The sequence below is a fragment of the Electrophorus electricus genome, chromosome 1, assembly GCF_013358815.1.
Source record: "Electrophorus electricus isolate fEleEle1 chromosome 1, fEleEle1.pri, whole genome shotgun sequence".
Classification (NCBI taxonomy): domain Eukaryota; kingdom Metazoa; phylum Chordata; class Actinopteri; order Gymnotiformes; family Gymnotidae; genus Electrophorus; species Electrophorus electricus.
The window spans coordinates 18,302,163-18,322,105 of record NC_049535.1 but is presented as its reverse complement, the minus strand read 5'-3'; the positions used below and the strand labels follow the sequence as shown (position 1 = coordinate 18,322,105).

The following is a 19,943-nucleotide window of genomic DNA, read 5'->3' as shown; positions in this document are numbered from 1 at the left end:
CCTATAGCTGCATCCTCTTTAGGAGATGGTCCTGGCGCTTACTTGATTTTCTTGGGCGCCCTGAAGCCTTCTTCACTGCAACTGAACCTCTCTCCTTGAGGTTTTTGATGATTCGATAAATGCTTGAATTAAATCAGCTGCCTAGTCCTCATTAACACTTTCTCCTGAGCTAACAAGATCATCACTCAAATGATCTCAGCAGGCTATTTTGTGGCAGGGCTGAAATGCAGTAATTTTTGTGATTACCTTCATTTTCATGGCAAGGAATGACTTCACAATCTAGAGTTAATGCAAATTGCCACCATAAAAACTGAAGGAAACTTTGTGAAAACCAAAATGTGTGTTAGTCTCAAAACTTTTGGCCACAATTGTACAGCATGACCAAAGCATTCAGATCCTTTTTCAGTTATTGCACAACATTGTTGGTTACAAAAAACATTAACAATAACAGAGTTGTGGAATAAACATCTGGTCATAGTGCAAGCAAGTGGAAAGAATAATTCTATTTCCACATAGAATGTAATCATTCCAAAAAAGATGAAGTTTTAGCTGCTCCAGTCTCTGCAGCAAGCTGCAAGTTACACCACCTAAATGATGTAATGACGGGAAAGCCACACCCCCAAAATGATGCCCCCTAGCTCTCAACAAAAATAATTTACTACTTCCCTTTTTGGGGAGAAATGGAATAGTCTTGTTTTGCCAGAACTCCTTTTTGTTTGGATTACCAGACTATTTCTGCAGTGGTTCATAGGCCCTCAGAATACCCAGTTGTCACTCAGACATCACAATTCCCCTGCAGGACCGTGGACTTAGTAAATGTGTCCTTGGATTTTGAACAAATAATGACATTTTGAAAATAGCTCAGACAGTCTGATTCAGTAAATTTTATTATACATTTTAATTTAAACTTTAACAGCCCCCCAAAAAACTTAACGGAGGATGTTTAAAACAAAACTAAACTCGTGTTTTATCGAAACAGATCAGTTTCACTCTTTTACTCTGCTGCTTTAAAAACACAGAAGGGCAAAAAAAATAAAAAGTTAAATAATTATGTAATTATACATAATTATGTGTATATACACACACACACACACACACACACACACGTATTTACTCTATAACTGCAATATTACTACTTCCCTGGGAGCTCAAACAAATTAGAGTGAGATTAATCCAAATTCTATTAAAAATCAACACAAACGCTTGTTCCTCAAACATATAATCTTATCTACGAAAACAAATACAAATCTCATGATTTTAGACTCAATAACATTATAAATGAACAATCCCTCGGTTTACAGGGAAACTTCTCTCTTGAAGGATTATAGGGAAACACTCACTTATAAATACTCATCTACTCTGGTGGACTAGGATGAGGGGGTCTGGGTGACGAGGGTTCCGGTGTTAAGGCATTAAACTACACATGGCCATTCAAAGAACTTAATCTGAGCCAGGAACAGGTGTGAGAAAAGATGAGATGTTGAAAAGGAAACCAAACACTTGCAGTTAGTGTTAGAAAATACAGTGCTAACAAAAACTGCTAACTGAGAAAGGACAACAACAACAAAAGGATGGCAGAATAAACTGATTCCTGTTCCTAGTAGGAAAAGGTTTTTTCCCCCATAAACCGCAGCAGAGAATCTTGGGAAATTCTCATTTCCTGAAAGGTCCTAATTCCAACATAAAAGCATTACTTGTTCAGTATACCCACAGTATTTCCCATGAGCCTGTGTTGCTTGAGTGTTCCATAGTGAGGCAGCAAACCCTTGAAACTCTTGCTTTACTGGCAGGACAGGTATGTGAGACATGGATTTGCACAGACTTCAGTATTTGAGCACTGGTTGGCTGTGAGGTGCTTAGGGGGTGTGGCTTTTCTTTATGAGTCAGGGTTATCTGAACACAGCCACATTGATTGACAAGGCCACTTCTGGCTTCCTGTTTTTATTTGCTCTGGCTTTTCCCTCAGGCCTCGCCTCCTGTGTGATCTCTCCACTGGCAGTCTGCCCTCTAGTGGTCAACACAAATAAATACATAATTTACCACTTTGTTTTCGGTACTGCCTTTCAGAGCTACTGTATTTGAATTGATTTGTACAGTATGTGTCTGGCAGAGAAGATCAGCATGGTCAGACATTTGAGGCATCACTGATGGTCTGCATTGAGAGTGTGATGTGGGAGGAGTAAATATGTTTGTGTATATGGGTGTGTGGAGTGAGTAGAGAAAAAGGTGGTCTCACCCTTTCTTGTGGATGTCTGTTTGCTCCCTGAGTCTCTGCTGCTCCTGCTCATCCTTCAGTGTACTGAACTCTCGATTACTGTCAACCAGCAGATTCTACATGCGCACACGCGTGCACACACACCCACCCACACACACACACACAAACACACACACGACAGGTGTGCTGGAGAAGGCTACCACCACACTACAACGGTTCATTCCTTAACAGATGAAAAGAAATAAAACTGATGCAAATCAATTCACCTTTACTCCGATGATATCTCCATCTCTGAGACAGTACGGAGTTCCCTGAAGACTCTCCACTTTCTTCTTTTTCTTCTTTTTAGAGACATGCTGAGTCTGGTGGAGCGAGAAGACCAGCAAAGCAGGGACTTTCAATCTAGAGCTGATCTAACCATAAAACAAAAGTTCACTCAGCCCTACAGTATTTCTGACTGCAGGGGACAACCCAATATCAAGCTGGACTCCAATTAGTGACCAGACTTTTAGTTTATGAGCACCACCAAATTTTAGAAGATTCCAATTTGCCTTCAAGAGAGCCGCTAAACAAAACAAACAAAAAAAAAACGCGTACAAACTCTTTTCTTGCACTCGCCTCACCCAATTGTGAATGGCCATCCAGGTGTGTTTGTCAGGCAGGTGTTTGGCAAGCAGAAGATTGTCAGGTGAGGTGCTGTAGAGGGAGGCCAGGCTGTTGTACAACCCCTTAGGGGATGGATCTCGTCCTGCATCCCACACAAACTCCTGGGCAGAGTAATACGCCCTCTCACCTGGCACACCCATTTTCAATCTTAGTAACACCTCCTTCAGTCTGAGGAGAGTACAGACAAAAGCAAACAGATATAGCATTGCTAGAAAAAGTTAAACAGGAAGAATATATTTCCAGCTGACAGGCAGTTGGACCATTTTCAGCCAGGTTACAGACTATCAAGAAGCTTCTATGTTCAGGAGCAGGACTGCCGTACCACCCTGGTTCCACACCATAGTGAATCCCCTGCCCTGCACTGATTTGAGATGTACACTGACTCACCCAAGATCCTCCTCACAGAGCAGCTTCTGCACACACACCTCAGACCCCATCCCCAACTTTAGCTTCCTGAGAAAAAGATGTAGAATGGGCATATGAGACCACTCTACCCAAGTGTATGTGGTTGATCTCTCTACCCAAATGTGTGAGCATGCGAGATGATCTCTCTAGTTAAGTATGTCTGTGTGTGTGTGTGTGTGTGTGTGTGTGTGTGTGTGTGTGCGCGCACGCACGCACGCACGCACGTGATCTCTCTACCTGAGTGTCTGCTGGTTTCCTCTGAGGATTCTGCTGGGTGTTTGCCCTTCCATTACCCACAAACGCAGGAACTCAGGAGTGGGCATACACAGACCCACCAGCGCAGGCAGTGTCAGCACCTAACCACCCACACCCAAGCACATTCATAATACACTCCGGGTTCTCCCATAATGCACTGTTTGGCTTAGTCTACACTGTGTGTCGTGGGTGACTTAAACCTCCGTAAGGCTTTATACATGTATAGTATATAGTGCAATAGACCAACCTTAGGTGTCATGTGCAATGTGTGAAACATTACATCTTGTGTAGTTCAGAATACAGTGTTTTGCATAATGGTGTGTAGCATACACAGTGGCAGGTCGTGAGAAAGGTACCTGACACCTGAGGTCATGCAGTGATGCCTCTTGCGAGATTTCCACATAGCCAACAGATGTCATCTCCATTTCTGCCCACTCTGAACATAAAGACACACACAAAATGTTATAAACGTAGTGTAACACCAGTACTCATGACCTCTCCGCCTTCAGTGCTCAGTGTTTCTGACCTATTTTGTGACTAAGATCTGGAAAACTGGACACACAGTCACTACTCCGATCCACCAACCACCTCACAGACAGCTTCAGAAAGCCCTGAAGGGGAGGTCAAATTAAAGTGAAGTTCAACAGAACATTTTCAAAAACACTAACTTTTTAGTCACGCAACGAAACTGTGAGGAAGTTATTACCTTTGGGGGGAGCTGTCCCTCAGCAATGACCAAAGTGTCCCCAGAGCAGAGCTTCACATCCAGCAAAGACGCATTCTAGTAGAAAACAGTTTCTCAAACTCACAGTCTCAGTACCCCCCCCGCCACCCACTAACACATACACACACGTGCACACATACACATCCAATGGCAAACCAGCGGTAGAACACAAATGCTAATGGTAAAGGCACATTAACCACAGCAGTGCTCTAGAGGATGATTGTGTTAAAATGTTGACCACATGATGACCAGCTCTTACTGTACCTCATCCATCAGGGGCTCCCCAACCTCCTCACACCAGTCCATCCTCCGCAAGTGCCAGCACATTCCTGCATGCACGCGCGCACACACACAAAAAAAACAAAACACTCATATGCGTGTGTGTAAGTCCTAGTCAGCTGAATGTTGGAGCTATAATATAATTAAATAAGCTTCAGACATTACCATCCAGGTCAGCCAATTGCAGCATCTTTGTGAGACACTGAAACACAAAGAAACCGAACCAAGGCTGTAACCATGTTGTAGACCAGGGGGAACAACACACACACACACACACACACACACACACACACACACACACACACACACACACACACACACTTAACTCTTTTATAAGGTATGCGTATGTGTATGCCATTAAGGGACAGAAATGGCAAGGTATCATCTAATTCAGTGGACCCCAAACTTTCTTAGAATAAGAATAATAATTTCACGTTTTTAAATCTGAACAATTTAAAGATCTACCCGCATAAATGTTAGACTTGGACTACATTAAAAAAAACCTGCTCATGTCCTTGCAGCCTTGAATTCCTTATAAAATAGAAACTCCAACTGAAAATGTACTTGGGGGGTGTTTTCAAGGGACGGGCTGGTCATACACACTTGCGTTTTTCCTTATTAAATAGAAATAAAGTACAAAATAGGAAATGAGACAGATCTCCTGTTTGTAAAGTCTCGAAATAAGGGGTCTACCACAAAAAGAAGCTCAAGTACATTTTCCTCCTTTTTCTAGCAATCTATTTTTCTTCCGACGAAGCTTTCATCTCAAATCTACAATCTGTCGATGTAGGACATCACACGTTTGAATTTTTCAACGCCCCCTCCTCAGTTCTTGTTTTCGAAACACACTCCAAGACGCGCAAGTCTTACATTTATATATTTACAACTTTTTACATTTTTTACTTCAAATCCAGAGCGACATACAAAAGTGCTTTATCACCTACTCATACAATGCATCCTGGCCAGTACAATAGGTTAGCGTCCAAGTCATCAATTAGGATAGTGTTAGCTATAGGAGCCGATGCTACTTACCTAGCTAGCTGATAAGCACTGATACAGACGGACACAGCTGTGCTATCTGAAATACAATGGCTGCAGCAGTCATCATGGCCAAAACGATCAGCATGGGAGACACGGAAGGTTGACGACCGCTTATGTAAATAAACAACCCCTCGTTTATCATTTAGTTCAACTAGGCTCTGCCATATTTCCTGTTCAATGCATCCAATTTCTTTTGTACTATTAGCTAGTTTTATTTACATTAATAACATCATGCTATTTTGATAGAGGGGTGCATAAAGAACAGTGTACAATGTAGCAGTAGTAGTAACCATTATCTAAAATGTTAGCAGCTGCCTTATATATTAGGCTAATGTTACCCGATAAGCTGGCTAACTAGGTATCTGTAGTTAAGGCTAAAGGCTGTGTCACACCCAGGTCTTGCAGACGATAAACGCGCGCTATGGGCATCAGAAAAAAGAGCGCGCTCTCCGGCCAGAGCACTCATTTTATTTGCGTGATGCTGCACCACCCTCTCCTTCAGTGAACTGAGGGTTTCCATCACACCTTCAGCTTCATGAGATACTTCTGACAGCATTTGTAGTGAAGATCAGCATGCACACCTAGTCTGGAAGCCAGGCCTCGGAGGTGAGCCGCGTGTGCTCTGACCGCTGGACCAAAACATGTACTGCTTTCGTCTCCTTTTTAGCCATTACTTCCTCCATTTGTTCACCTCCACTGACTGAGCTCGATGTGATAAAGCAGACGACTGAGACAAGTGTGCTAGCTGGGCGCAGACGAGTGTAGGGGAGGTACGGTTTCACACACATGCACACACGCTATACTTATTTTAGTTTTTTTAGTCGTCTTCACACTTGTTTCAATACCATGTCACATTTTCAAAATATTTAACACATTCACTTTACCAGTAGACTGAACTAAACTGTCTATACTTTTGTATTGCTTTGATACAAAAAAGACCACTTCCACAATTCATGAATCCCTCTGAGTCAGTGTTCAGCAGCTTCAAAAGTCTGTGTAACTACAGCAAATTTTGCAAATCTTTAGAAACTCTATTCAACACAGTTAACTTGGGTTTTGAACTGAAAAACACCTGGCTGTCATCTGACCTCCCCAGATGTTGTCTTATTTGTGTTACAATATATTCGGCGTGACGATGTTTAAAGTCTATGGTGAAATGTGATGGTGCAGGCAGTGTTACTCTGCTTCTGTTTAAACCCCCCGCTGGACAAAACACACCCAAGTATTAGCACACTAGAAACTTGGCCACCATTGCTAAGTCAATTGCAAAACATTTTTGAAAACACACAAAAATAGGAGGGAAAGGTAGACATGATGAGGCTGACCTCAACAAAGAACTGATTTCAAAATGGGACGGTCCTTGGTCATATGGAATGTTTGGTTTCCGACCCACTGTTAACTAAAGACACTAGTAGTCCGTAGCACGCGTATATGTGAGTATGAGGAAGCATCTGTGCTCATCCTAAAATGTTTGGCACAGTGCTAAAATAATTACAGTTTCCAGCCCTGTTCAGATGGGATTAATTTAACATGGGGAGGTGGGGTAATGTATTTATTACCCGCGTACCTCAGTAAGTTTAGTACCGTGCAAATACGCCACGTCTCATTACTACGGATGGCACATTCCTACGAACTTAAATATTCCTGTGCGGTTTTTTTTTACCTTCTAAAAAAACAGCTAGAAATAACCCTGGGTTATTTTAATCCTGTGAACTGCCATGTCAGCAAACATTCCATCATATCCTTTTTGTGCTTTTTATCATGCTTGGAAGTGCTGGAGCACACATTACTTATATTATATTCTTTATCATTTACTTGCCCAAGGCCTTCTCAGATGGCCGATTTTTGCTAGCTTTAGGTCAATTCTAGTACATGTATGTAGTCTGCTAATGTTCAAGCCCAAGTTATTGTTACTACAAGAAGTTTTATTAAATATCAACATTTTGCACTGAAGACGTGTAGGATTACAGACAAGTGAGTGAGGAATTTATATCTCCTGGTTCAGAAGAGCCCTAGATAGATCATGTTTAATTAATGTTTTGTAGTATTATGCATGGACTGCATAATACTGGATGGCAATGGATGGCAATATGTAAATTAAGTATCCACCCCATCTGTGTTATTCCAACGGTGAATCAGTCATAAACATTACAGAGGTCTTATAAAATTACTTTAAGGACATATGTCTGAAAAACTAATCCCATGAGAATAATAATTTATTCTGAGGGAAAAACACTTTTTTGTATTCAATTATTTTAAATTTTCCCAAGTATTTGAACTTCTGTAAAACATTTGATGAATTCAAATTTCATTATGTTTCATGCCGGCACTAAACCCTAACTAACTCATTTGTAAGCATACATTTGCACAATAAAAAAAACAAAAAAGGTTTTCTACTGCAATCTACTCACTCTCGTGTGTTGTCTTTATAAGTTAAGATATATTATGATTTATTACATTTGAAGGGTATATAAAACAGTAATATCAATAACAGCAATATCAATAATAATAATAATAATAATTCCTTTTAGGTATATTAGGTATATTTAGGTATATTGTGTCATACCTGCATCATCTCGAATATACCGTGATATGAATTCTCTCATCACCCAGCCTACTGCCCAGGCAACTTTTCAGTGCACTTACTTCTTTCACTGAGAGTCTCTCCTCCACAATGATCTCTCGATCCTGACCAGCAGAGGGCACGACACCCACTCTAAAGTACAGGAAAAGCTGCAGGAGAGAACATCAGTGGCACAGTGGTTCAAGAGTCACAGAAATGAAACAAAAATAACCATACAATCCACTTTTACCTGGGATGCTTTTGGAGCACACCCATGACACAGACACAATGATGTCATCAACCGAATGCCTGCATCACGCACACTTAGGTGATCACAGACTGCAGAATGTGCACAAAAACACACAAACTTAGACCAATTTAATTAGCAGTTAGTGGCATAAGAGTAATTACAGGCATTATGTCAGTACCTGGAGGTAAAAGTTTTCCTGTTCGATCCATCTGCCTTAGACAGCATGGCTCATCTGAGTGTGTGTTGGGTGGGGGTGGGGGCGTGGTAGGAGAGAGAGAGAGAGAGAGAGAGAGAGAGAGAGAGAGAGAGAGAGAGAGAGAGAGAGAGAGAACTGAATCTATAGCATGGTATTGTCAAATTGTTTATTTATATAGAGCTTTTTACAGCACAAGTTGTTACAAAGCAGCTTTATAAAAGTATGGGTCCAAGTCCATAATAAAGCAAGCCAGAGATGATAGTGGCAAGGAGAAACCTCCTAGGCAGAATAAAGGCAGAAAAGATGATGTGTTGATTCAAAATTCAAGGAGTAGGGATTCATGTTTAGAAATTCCAGGTCAGAATTTTCAGTTAGAACAGAAATCATCATATCTAGACCTCAAAATCATTTTCTTGTCTAAGATTTGATCATTATTGGTAGTTAACTGCATGGTTAACGTAACTGATTGGCTATTGTGTCGTCACCCTTGCCTCCCAGGTAGATTTGTAGAACCCAGTTCTGACGGTGATTTCAATATTGATCTCCTACAATATAAATTACTTATCAGTGATTTTAAAAAATCTAGGAAAATATTGTGGATTCGATATCAGGAACTGAAGACTACCAGGTTCAACTTTTAGGGACTTTTTTTCAACAGATTTTAAGGGTTAAGGATTAAACAGATGTAGGCATGGGGCTAAATGGTACAGGGTTCGTATAGAATTAAGACTTGTAAGAATTGAGAATGATGTCATCAGGGAGTTAAATATGGATGATGGATTAGAGGTGGGTAGGGTTATGGGATGCATTAAGAGGTAGAGGTTAGTGGGCATGGCTTTATGATAATGGCTTTGGAGTTAGGAATTACAAATTTGGGGTTAAAAGATTCAAGTTTACAGGGGTTTAGGAGATTAGGGCTCACCTCTGAAGCACTCCTGTAACTGCAGCTCCTCCAGTGCTCGCTGTTTCACCTCCCCCAACCGCTACACACAAACAAAATTGACAGTTTATTAGCTACACCGTTCTAGGAGTGTTTGTAAAAAGACCAAATTGTGTGAGAATTGTTTGGAAGCTACAAGAACCAGCACAAGTTGTCATGATACATTCAAAATCACCAAGGTAGCTCAATAGGGTTTTGTTCAGCTCACGCTAGAAATGTTTCCTAAATGTACACCACCCTCTACAGTCATCCACCTACCACACCCACCTATAAGTTATGTGACATAAGACTTGGAATGAACAATTTAGGATCAACTCCACCTCACACATAGCAACCACAGGCTACGCCCTGTTCGAAGATGTCTTGTCAAACGTGTTCGCCTGTCTCACCGTGTCTCCAGAGGCAGGGATCTTCCTCTTCTTGCATTCTTGCCTCCCACCCTCCTCTTCTTCCGATGCTGTTTGAGACCAATACTCCACTTGAAGCCAGCGACAGTCCAAGGGAGTCATCACGGTAACCATGTCCCCACTCAGACTGAACATACTGTGAGGAAATGGTAAAGGTTTAAAACACCCCCAACTCTCAATCTCCCTAAACCCTAACTCCTCAATTTGCGCTGCAACTCCCCAAACAGCCTATATTAACATCCTTCAAAGACACAGCTTTAGGAGAGCCTGGCTCCACCCTCCATCTCTGGGTTATATAGCTACTTATAATACTTACAAAAATTTACAACACTTGGCCATGCACATAAGCCATTGTTGGCCACAGATTCAGTGCAAATCTCCTCAATCTTTGTTTTTAATTTGTGCCTAGCTCAACTACCAATGAACTATGCCGTGATTTTTTTCTGTTGTTATAAAATTCACCACAGTCTAATGCAGATTCCCCTTGACACTGAGTTTGACCCCTGTGTCTGACCTGTTGGTGAGCTGTGTGGATGGTAGCAGCAGCAGCGAGTCTCCATCCCGGAGTGTGAGTTCTCTTAGCGTCTGCCGCATGGCCTCAGGGGGACACAGCCTCCACCCGCTTGCCCCACCCCCACCTGGCTGAGCTCCTTTTGCCTCCTGGCACACCAGGGCTTCTTGTGGCCCCAGTACCTCCCGAACCCCTCCCAGAGTGATCCCGCTGGCGAAACCCTGTGTGAAGCGCACAATTCCTGATCCGTCTGTGCGGGTAGCCCCAACTCCAGGCGCACTGCCAGAATCCAGCTCATCCTCACCCGGCCGCAGAATGGTCAGCAATACCGGCTCCCACTCAGCTCCCGTCTGCACCTGCACCCCATTCACCTAACACACACACACACACACACACACACACACACACACATACACGTAGTATTGCATGGCTAAGTGATGCTGGATGTGTGTTGCTGTTGAATAGTTGTGCAGTGATGGAGTGACGTAGTGTTGGGCAGTATTTAATTCTAGGTACTGTTAGTATTGTTAGTATGGGGTGTTGGGCAATACTGGATGTTGGGGTGTTCTGGTCAGTAAGTTTGGCAGTATTAGTGCTGGGTGCTGTGTAGTGTTCAGCAGTACTGACTGGTACCTCTTTCCCATTCCACACAAACAGGTCTGAGCCATTACACAGTCCAGCACTGTACAGAGATTTCTCATCATCTGTAACGAGACACACATATGCACACACCCTTATCTTCAAAGGGTTCTAATGGTTTTCCAATGCCATTGTCACGCATGTGTGTGTGTGTGTGTGTCCTACCATCAAGTGTGTCATACAGGTGTAATCCCGCGGGCAGGTTCTTTGCTAAAGTCAGTGCCATGTCACCCTCCCATGTAGTCTGCATCTAAACACACAAAAGGCAATAAAATAAATAACAGATGGGACTAAAACCTTGCTAACATAAATACAGCTACAATAACAATGTCACACAGGTGTTGCCACCTGGTAGACAGCCAGTCGCAGGTCTCCCACAGTTTTCCTGCGGTCAAACATCATGCTGACGACAGCACGGGTGTTGGTACTGCTGGGCTGCAGCGCTCCATTCTGCACATGGTAATGAGGAGCCAAATGGAGTCGAACCTCAATACGGTTACTGCTGGCATCAAAGTCAGCCCTGCAGAACAAAGCACAGCCATCACACCCACCCCGGCAGAACACAGTACAGCCATCGCACCCACCCCGGCAGAACACAGCACAGCCATCGCACCCACCCCGGCAGAACACAGCACAGCCATCGCACCCACCCCGGCAGAACACAGCACAGCCATCGCACCCTGAGTGCATGTATGCACACCTTCTCTGCTGCAGTGTAGCATTCTCCTCTTGTATCATCTCCAGTAGGTGAAGTGGCACTTTGTAAGCAGGGTTTCCTTTTGCTGTGCAACACAACATGCAACATTACATTTATAAAACACAGCACAACACATCATTACATTTGTCAATAAAATAATATACTAGCGTTATATTATAAGGAGAACATTGCTGAATTTGCTATTTCACCGAGTTAACCTCTTAAATAGATGCCTCATCGGGTTTGAGGAATATTATTCCATAACTACTTTGAAAGTAATATGAAAGGTATGTAATCACAAGGGTGAAGAATGAGACTAGCAGGTCCTTGTCTGTTACACCTACATCCCCACTCCATCCCACACACCCTGTCTCCATTACACCCACATCTCCACTCCACCCAACACCCTGCCTCTGCTACACCCACATCCCTCTCCTCACCTCCTACACCCTGCCTTTGCTACAGTGACATCTCTCTGTGCCTCCTCGTCTGATCTGTGATTCTGCTTCACCCACATCTCCATCTGCACCTGCCTGTACTCCTCCCACACCCCCATTTCTCCCCACCCGCACCCTGTGGTGGTCTTTGCAGTGTGCTCTTCCTGTAGAACAGCATGTAGGCACTCTCTCGCCCCTCAAACTGCTTGCTGATGGCTTGCTCTCTGATGGGCGTCACAGCAGAGTCATTCAGATCGAACCAGCAACTGCCACTTGCAGGCTCCGCGTCCAGTTCTGCCGAGCCCTGTAGTTCTGCTTCAGCGTGCTCCAGTCTGTTACTGTGCAGGGACGGAGCGACCGGTTCTGAAGTGGTTGTGGCTTTCAGAGCCACACAGGATCCATTTGAGACCAACATAAACACATCAGTGTGGCTCTGCAGGAACTGGGTCACCCAGACAAGAGGGGAAAAGGTGTGATTGGAAAGAATATACAACCATCTCTCAGCCACCGTCACACTACCACATGCATGGAATTACAGACGTCCAAGGGACCCCCTACATCCGCCAACACTCCCTGCTGTAGCTGAGCCAAAAACATTACAGAGGATGGCCCACCTTGCTAATTGGTCCATACTGCTTCCTGAACTTCTTATTCCATGAGGAGCCAATTTTGTCCATTATTTTCTGACCAAGCTGGTCCACTAACACACTTCCAGAAGCTTCCTGAGAAGGACAGAGAGAGAGAAAGAGAGAAACCAGCCTTTATTATTTGCTTTTATGGAGTTCTGGCCGAGATAGAGAGAGAACTGGGTGCCTGTGTAGATGAGGTTAGCAAGTTTATATGTCAGTCACTAATTATTGCTCTGTGTTTGTGTGTGTGTGTGTGTGTGTGTGTGTGTGTGTGTGTGTGTGAGTGAGAGAGAGAGTGAGAGAGAGAACACACAGGAGTATGAACAGGACTACCTGAGCCAAAACAGTGGTCACAACAGCCAGCGGATCCTCCCAGTCCAGAGTATCTTCACACTCCTGCACTTTTGGAAGCTTTTTCTGAGCTTTATGCTTCTCCTTAACGTCATCCTCCTAAAACACCCACAGCACATGCACCCCCCCCATACCCCCCCCCCCCCACACACACACACACACAGGTACATGCATACACACACACACACACACACACACACACACACACACACACACACACACACACACAAAGAAATGAAAATGATCATGGATAATTATGCATTTTGCAACTCTAGCAATGAAAAACCACTGTGTGTTTTTGTACACACATACACCAACACGCACTCACCGGTGCCTCCCAGTGGCCCAGCTGGTCAATGTCTTTGATGTAGACGTGGTAATGTCCTCCGTAACAGCTGCCCTTGTGTATGATGACAGAGAAAAGCTCGTACGAAAACTCAGAGTCTGGAAGTTCTGACTGCAATACAACAAAATTTACACACACCCCTCTCCATCAACAGAAGTTATAGTCACACATAAATACAACAGCATTTGCACAAAAACAAAACATACACACAGACAAATTTTACATGCACACACACGCCTAACACCTTTAACACTCCACAACCCAGAATTTATGACATACACTGGGAGGCACTGTTATACATCTTCATTACAAGAGCACAACAGTGGAGGCATGGCTGGGTGGGTGGAGAGATTGGAGGCATGGCTGGGTGGGTGGAGAGATTGGAGGCATGGCTGGGTGGGTGGAGAGATTGGAGGCATGGCTGGGTGGGTGGAGAGATTGGAGGCATGGCTGGGTGGGTGGAGAGATTGGAGGCATGGCTGGGTGGGTGGAGAGATTGGAGGCATGGCTGGGTGGGTGGAGAGATTGGAGGCATGGCTGGGTGGGTGGAGAGATTGGAGGCATGGCTGGGTGGGTGGAGAGATTGGAGGCATGGCTGGGTGGGTGGAGAGATTGGAGGCATGGCTGGGTGGGTGGAGAGATTGGAGGCATGGCTGGGTGGGTGGAGAGATTGGAGGCATGGCTGGGTGGGTGGAGAGATTGGAGGCATGGCTGGGTGGGTGGAGAGATTGGAGGCATGGCTGGGTGGGTGGAGAGATTGGAGGCATGGCTGGGTGGGTGGAGAGATTGGAGGCATGGCTGGGTGGGTGGAGAGATTGGAGGCATGGCTGGGTGGGTGGAGAGATTGGAGGCATGGCTGGGTGGGTGGAGAGATTGGAGGCATGGCTGGGTGGGTGGAGAGATTGGAGGCATGGCTGGGTGGGTGGAGAGATTGGAGGCATGGCTGGGTGGATGTACCTGTTCGCAGAAGGGCCGCAGGTTGATGGTGAGAGGAAAGGTGTATCTGCTCATTTCTTTGAAACGCTCACATTTCCCAAAGTCATAACTGAACCGCAGCAGAGACACAGTGAGGAACGGGGGAAGCTTCCTCAACTTAGTAGACTGCACACATGCACACAAATAAGTTTATTAAAACTTTTAACTTAAATTAGTTGACCTCTGCACAAACAGGACAAATCTCAATATTAAATCCCTATTTTGTTATAAATAGCTAACGATAAGGCAGTACTGTAGTAATTGTGCTGTAATATATGCTGTAATCTGTCAGTGCCTGACCTTGGCAGCATGAACTAGTCCATCACAGTGGCTGCACCAGTATAGATTATTCCCTTCAAACAACTCTTCCTCCACAAACATGTGCCACAGAACCTCTTCTAGGCCGCTGACTCCACGCACACACACAGTCAGGTCCAGGAAATCCTCCTGATAGAACAGATACAAGAGGTTCAGATATACAAGACTTACACACTCACTCAGGCAAAAACACACACAAACCATACACACCTGCCTCTCGCTGACATTGTTACACTCCTTGCAGATGATGTGGTTGACAAGTGTTCCATGGTAAAGTCGTTGTATCAGACTGCTGCCAGATGTGCCCTCAAGAGAACTTTCTAGAGCACTAAACAAGATTCTGTTCAACTCCTGCACATCCTGCTGACTCATCTCCTACAGAGTGATAAAGAGACAAAATGAGAGGCAAAGAGTGGGAACAAGTGAAGAAACAGGAAAGAGAGGAAAAAAAGTAGAGAGAGAAAGAGAAAAAAGGAGAAGAGCGAGAATGAAGGGGACAAGTTGAGCTTTGTAGCTTAGAAGTACATGCACACACTACCATTAGGCAAAAGGAAGTTTTAGAGGAATTATTAAAGAAATGATAATAGTGCTTCTAGAAAAAAGGTGTTTTATTCTAGAAGAGGAGCATAATTTCTCCACAGAAAATAAATCCCCAATGTAGTATGTGCATGTGACATGCAGCAATTTGCGTGTAAGAGGACAGTACCTCATGATTGGTCCAGCCAAAGCTGTCAGTCAGCGCAGTGGTCGAAGCTGTCTGTTCCTCCAAAAGCAGTAGCCGAGCAAATAGCCTCTGCAGCTCCAATGGAATAACCCGCACCTGCCGATGCCCCCACAATACCATACTATTTCACACACATGCAAACCATAATATTTAGACACGCACATACATTTCTTCTGGCAACAAACTGAAGCTAAGTATCCTACTAGCATATTAATCTCACTATGGCTTCCGAATCGCTCGCTGCTTGTTTAGCTACTCTTCCTACGCCATTGGTGATAAATGCATCTGAGAGATGTGTAGGTTAATCAATAGCTTGACAGAGAAGAGTGTATTCGGGCACTAGAAAGGCAGAGAGAGCAGCGTGTAACAGCATGTCTAGCAGCCACGAATGGCGCAGGCATAGATAGCGAGCCCCCAGTTCCAGCACTGACACGCTGTTCGTACGTCCAACAGGTTTGCGCCCACTCAGTGAAACACCAGCTGAATAACCTGTTCAAAGAGCTCTGATTTTAGTAGACTTGCAATTTCGGCACGTGAATTTGCAGAAATATCAGGAAAAAATCTAATGCGCTTCCTCAGACCCTGTTAATCTGCAATTTAGAATTTTCCTGATTAATCTTGAGAAGCTAATTTCTTTGAAAAATTCTTGCAATTTGTAGACTTGATTCAGTTCCACCTGGGTTACTAACAGAATTACTGCCTATTGCTATAGAGCCTATGCTTGCTAGAATTAACTCTCCTCTGGGCCAGGGTTACATGACCAAATCATTAAAATTTAGTCATTAAAGCACCAATTAAGAAAAAACCTAGTCTTAATCCTTATGAGCTCCAATTATAGGTTTTAGATCTTGGTGCTTACTTTTCAACACCGCTGACCACAACATTTTAATGGAGAGGCTGGAAACACTCTTTGCTATTAGAGGACAAGCACTCTCCTAGCAAAAATCTCATATGACAGATTGTCATCAATTTGTCCTGTTTGTCCTTTTACATAATGAATGCTCTGGCCTGTCAAAATTAAAATATGTAATCCCACAAGGGTTAGTACTGGGTCCCATATTATTCTAATATATATATATATATATATATATATGCTGCTGTTATTATTTGTAAGCATGGGATTATATTATATTATATTATATATATATAGCTGCAAGAAGCAATTTATGTAATATTCTACTAAATCTTAATGGCTTTTAAGTAATAACCAAAATTGTGGCTAAAAAAAATAAAATTAAATAAATAGATGAATGAATAAATAACCCTAGCTGTTAGCTAGGTTAGCTCATTTGATTTACTCAAGCATTTTAGTTAGCCTTCTGTGTATGTACATCTGTAAGGTGCAGAACCTGGAGTAATCCAAGATGTAGATGCTGTCTTGCAGCCACTTCATGTGTTCATTCAAGTTTGCCACGGTGATGTGGGTGGAATGCAATGTCCCAGAGAGCCCTCAGGACTCTGGTCGCCCTCTGGCCCTCGATTTAATTATGCTGCTCCATTAATTAAATGCTAATCACTGGCACATCTGCTGCATACGGACTGTTCATGTGGTGTTCATCTAAACAGATCTAACCACAATCTTTCTGTTTTATTTACATGCTACTGCAGAGATGATGCCAACATAGGACATTGCCCATATTGGACTAGACCTGGCTGTACATGAACCAATTCTGCCAGTAGCAGAACCAATGCTGCCAGTAGATGATCTGATGCTGCCATATCAGAAACAGCCCACCCGATGTTACGTATGGCAAAACATTACTCAAACAAATTCAAAGACAAAAGTTTTCTTTTTAAACCAGCGTTTCACTGAATTACTGCCGATGCAATTGTAACCATTGACTAACATTATGCTCAACTCTGGCCATTCTAAAGGAAAAATATTTAGTTGTTATGCTCAAACTAATTTATCAGAACACAGAATGTTTCTCTCGCAAGCCTTTGAGCAAATTCCCCCCAAAAATCTGATGCGAGGTTTTTCAACAAAGTGTTCTGTATAAGCGAAATTTACGATGCATACATGCTATCATTGTTTCAATCCCAATTTCTTCCATGAGTGTCATGCAGGACTGTTGGATCTTTCGAGCAGTCATGGGCTTCTTGGTGGACTCTCCCTACTGCTCTTCATATGGGCAGTTGTGGAGGACCATCTGGTTTGAAAAGATTCGCAGTTGTGCCCCATTTCATCCACATTTTAATGACAGACCTAATTGTACTTTTAAGTATAATCAAAACTTTATATACATGGCCTGACTGGGATTTTTCTCCCCTAGAGCAGATGTACATTCTCTGAAACAACATTCATCACCTCAATCACACACAGGTGGGCCAACCCAGTTATTATGTGTTTTAAAGAAAATACCTGATTACATCAATGTTAATTATGTCAAAGCACACTAGTGATATTTATTTAAAATAAATATTTTTTTTGTTTATTTGTAACTGATTTAGATTTTTTTTTCTTCATTTGAGTTTCAAAAATCTCAATTGACTGTCATTATTTCATGCCAACAAAATACAGAAATATGGAATATGATATGGAAATGCATAGAGGGGACTGTGAACATTTTATAACCACTGAGCCCAAACGGGCACGTCATTACACTCATACCCAACAAAAAACTTCACAGTAACTTATCCAAACACACCAAGCCCTCCCTCCATGACAAATAATGCCCCCTCTCACACACCTTAGCCTCTGGCTTGTCCTTGTCCATCAGATTCCCCAGTTCTTCTGGTCCCAGGTTAAACAGCTCCTCTGTGAACAGACAGTTGTGCTGGTTAAAACAGCATAAAGTGGAAGTGAGAAAGAGCAGGCTGGGTGTTAGTGAGACCTTCACCTCTGAACTCTGGCGTGAACAGCAGGGTCTGCAGCAAGGAGTTGAGGTAGCATGTGCCGCCTTGGTTTTTGATTCCGCTGAGCTTGACATTTGCTCTTGGTGGCGGAGGCTCAGTGTCTTTACCTTTAACAGAGTTACCTCCGATAGTGTGGGACGAAAATCTGTCTCCGTCCTCTTCGAACAGATCTCCAAACATGGCGAAGGTGCTGCTCAACAGTGTGCCTTTTTGGTACAGCCAGGTTCTTTGGTGATCGCTTTCGTTTTCAGGATAAAGGTTTGCCTCTTGCTATCTCATCTTGGTCTTACCGAGCTCACGATTAACAGTAGTTGGACTCACCCTCAAATAAGCTGATTTTACTGGGCTAAACATGGTTAGCGGGAAACTAGTTGAACAAAGTTGCTCGGCTCAAGTTAATGTAATGCCAGACCACTGAATAAACTACAGATCACTGACCGTCCTTACAATAAGGAAAGACTGAAATCGGAAAAGTGTTTGCCGTGCTTTCATGTTAAGCGATTGATTTGAAAGCACTGTATATTAATGTTGTCAACAGCTCTTTTGGAGTCAGTGTACTACACCACCACCGTATTAACAACAGCGATCGACAAAAACATAATTATCAGCTGTCGGTGTCAATAAATGATAAAAAACTAAATCTAAGTAGGAAATCATTGCGCTTCAGAGCGCAGCCATGTTTTTGTCCTGCTGAAAGAAGCAATGCATTTTGGTACTTGTAGTTTTACGGTAGCGCACTTCCACGTTACCACAGACATCGCAAAGTTCGCGATATTAAATCCCGTGCTGGTTTGCACGTAAGATACAGTAGAGGAATACGTCCCCTTTACGAAAAATTACATTCTGTCACAAAGAATTGTCAAGTTTACAATGCCGAGACAAGTACGCGCACTCAAAAAGATCTTTTATGGTTGTTATCAAAAGATCTTGTACTGGGTGTTTAGCCTGCTGTCATGTCACAGTTCTTAGCAACCATCTACAGTTCTTACTAACCAAATACACCAAGCTTCTGTCACAGGGTGGGTCTTAAAATACTTCATGATCCTTTCATATATATATATATATATATATATATATATATATATATATATATATATATATATATATATATATATATATATATATATATATATATATATATATATATATATAAGAGAGGTATAAAAATTGCAGTGAAGTACAAGGTGCAAGGTTTCCAGAGAAACATGACATTTATGTTAGAAAAAGGAGATGATTAAATCATGCCTAATACTTTTGCATAGTACTGCACAGTATAACTGTTTACACATCCGTGTGTGTGTGTGTGTGTGTGTGTGTGTGTGTGTGCGTGCGTGCGCGCGTGCAGTTTGTGGAACAAAAAAAACATTCCCTTCTCAGTAAATACATAACAGTAGAGATCATACAGCAGCAGATAGTTACTACATAATACAGGGCACAGCTCTCAGAAAGGTGTTTCACGAAAATCACTAAATGTGTGTTGTGGCTCAATTAGGAACCTGCTGTGAATGACAAAGCTTGG

General features: G+C 43.0%; 1 protein-coding gene across 1 annotated transcript; it reads right to left on the bottom strand.

The window, feature by feature from the left end:
- Positions 1 to 879: 879 nt before the first annotated feature.
- usp40 (ubiquitin specific peptidase 40) lies at positions 880 to 19,102 on the bottom strand. Its single transcript, XM_035532182.1, has 31 exons — positions 18,409 to 19,102; positions 18,259 to 18,326; positions 15,551 to 15,667; positions 15,055 to 15,219; positions 14,827 to 14,973; positions 14,509 to 14,652; positions 13,534 to 13,662; positions 13,188 to 13,304; positions 12,840 to 12,947; positions 12,361 to 12,667; positions 11,792 to 11,873; positions 11,440 to 11,611; positions 11,257 to 11,341; positions 11,086 to 11,156; positions 10,456 to 10,823; positions 9,924 to 10,077; positions 9,517 to 9,577; positions 8,577 to 8,630; positions 8,399 to 8,487; positions 8,232 to 8,318; positions 4,710 to 4,746; positions 4,530 to 4,594; positions 4,248 to 4,322; positions 4,068 to 4,152; positions 3,898 to 3,977; positions 3,524 to 3,642; positions 3,269 to 3,334; positions 2,839 to 3,049; positions 2,482 to 2,577; positions 2,237 to 2,331; positions 880 to 2,007 (listed from the first exon to the last, which is right to left on the bottom strand). Exons 1-31 carry the CDS (start codon positions 18,602 to 18,604, stop codon positions 1,890 to 1,892), a joined length of 3,768 nt encoding a protein of 1,255 aa, XP_035388075.1. The 5' UTR covers positions 18,605 to 19,102; the 3' UTR covers positions 880 to 1,889.
- Between the last annotated feature and the right edge of the window lie 841 nt (positions 19,103 to 19,943).

What these genes read in the sequence shown, in the direction of transcription:
- usp40 (XM_035532182.1), bottom strand. Translation starts at nt 18,604, where the DNA reads ATGTTTGGAGATCTGTTCGAAGAGGACGGAGACAGATTTTCGTCCCAC. An exon ending in TGGGCCACTGGGAGGCACCG is followed by an intron (nt 13,305 to 13,533) that starts GTGAGTGCGTGT and finishes TGGGTGTTTTAG; the next exon opens with GAGGATGACGTTAAGGAGAA. An exon ending in GTGCTCCAAAAGCATCCCAG is followed by an intron (nt 8,319 to 8,398) that starts GTAAAAGTGGAT and finishes TCTCTCCTGCAG; the next exon opens with CTTTTCCTGTACTTTAGAGT.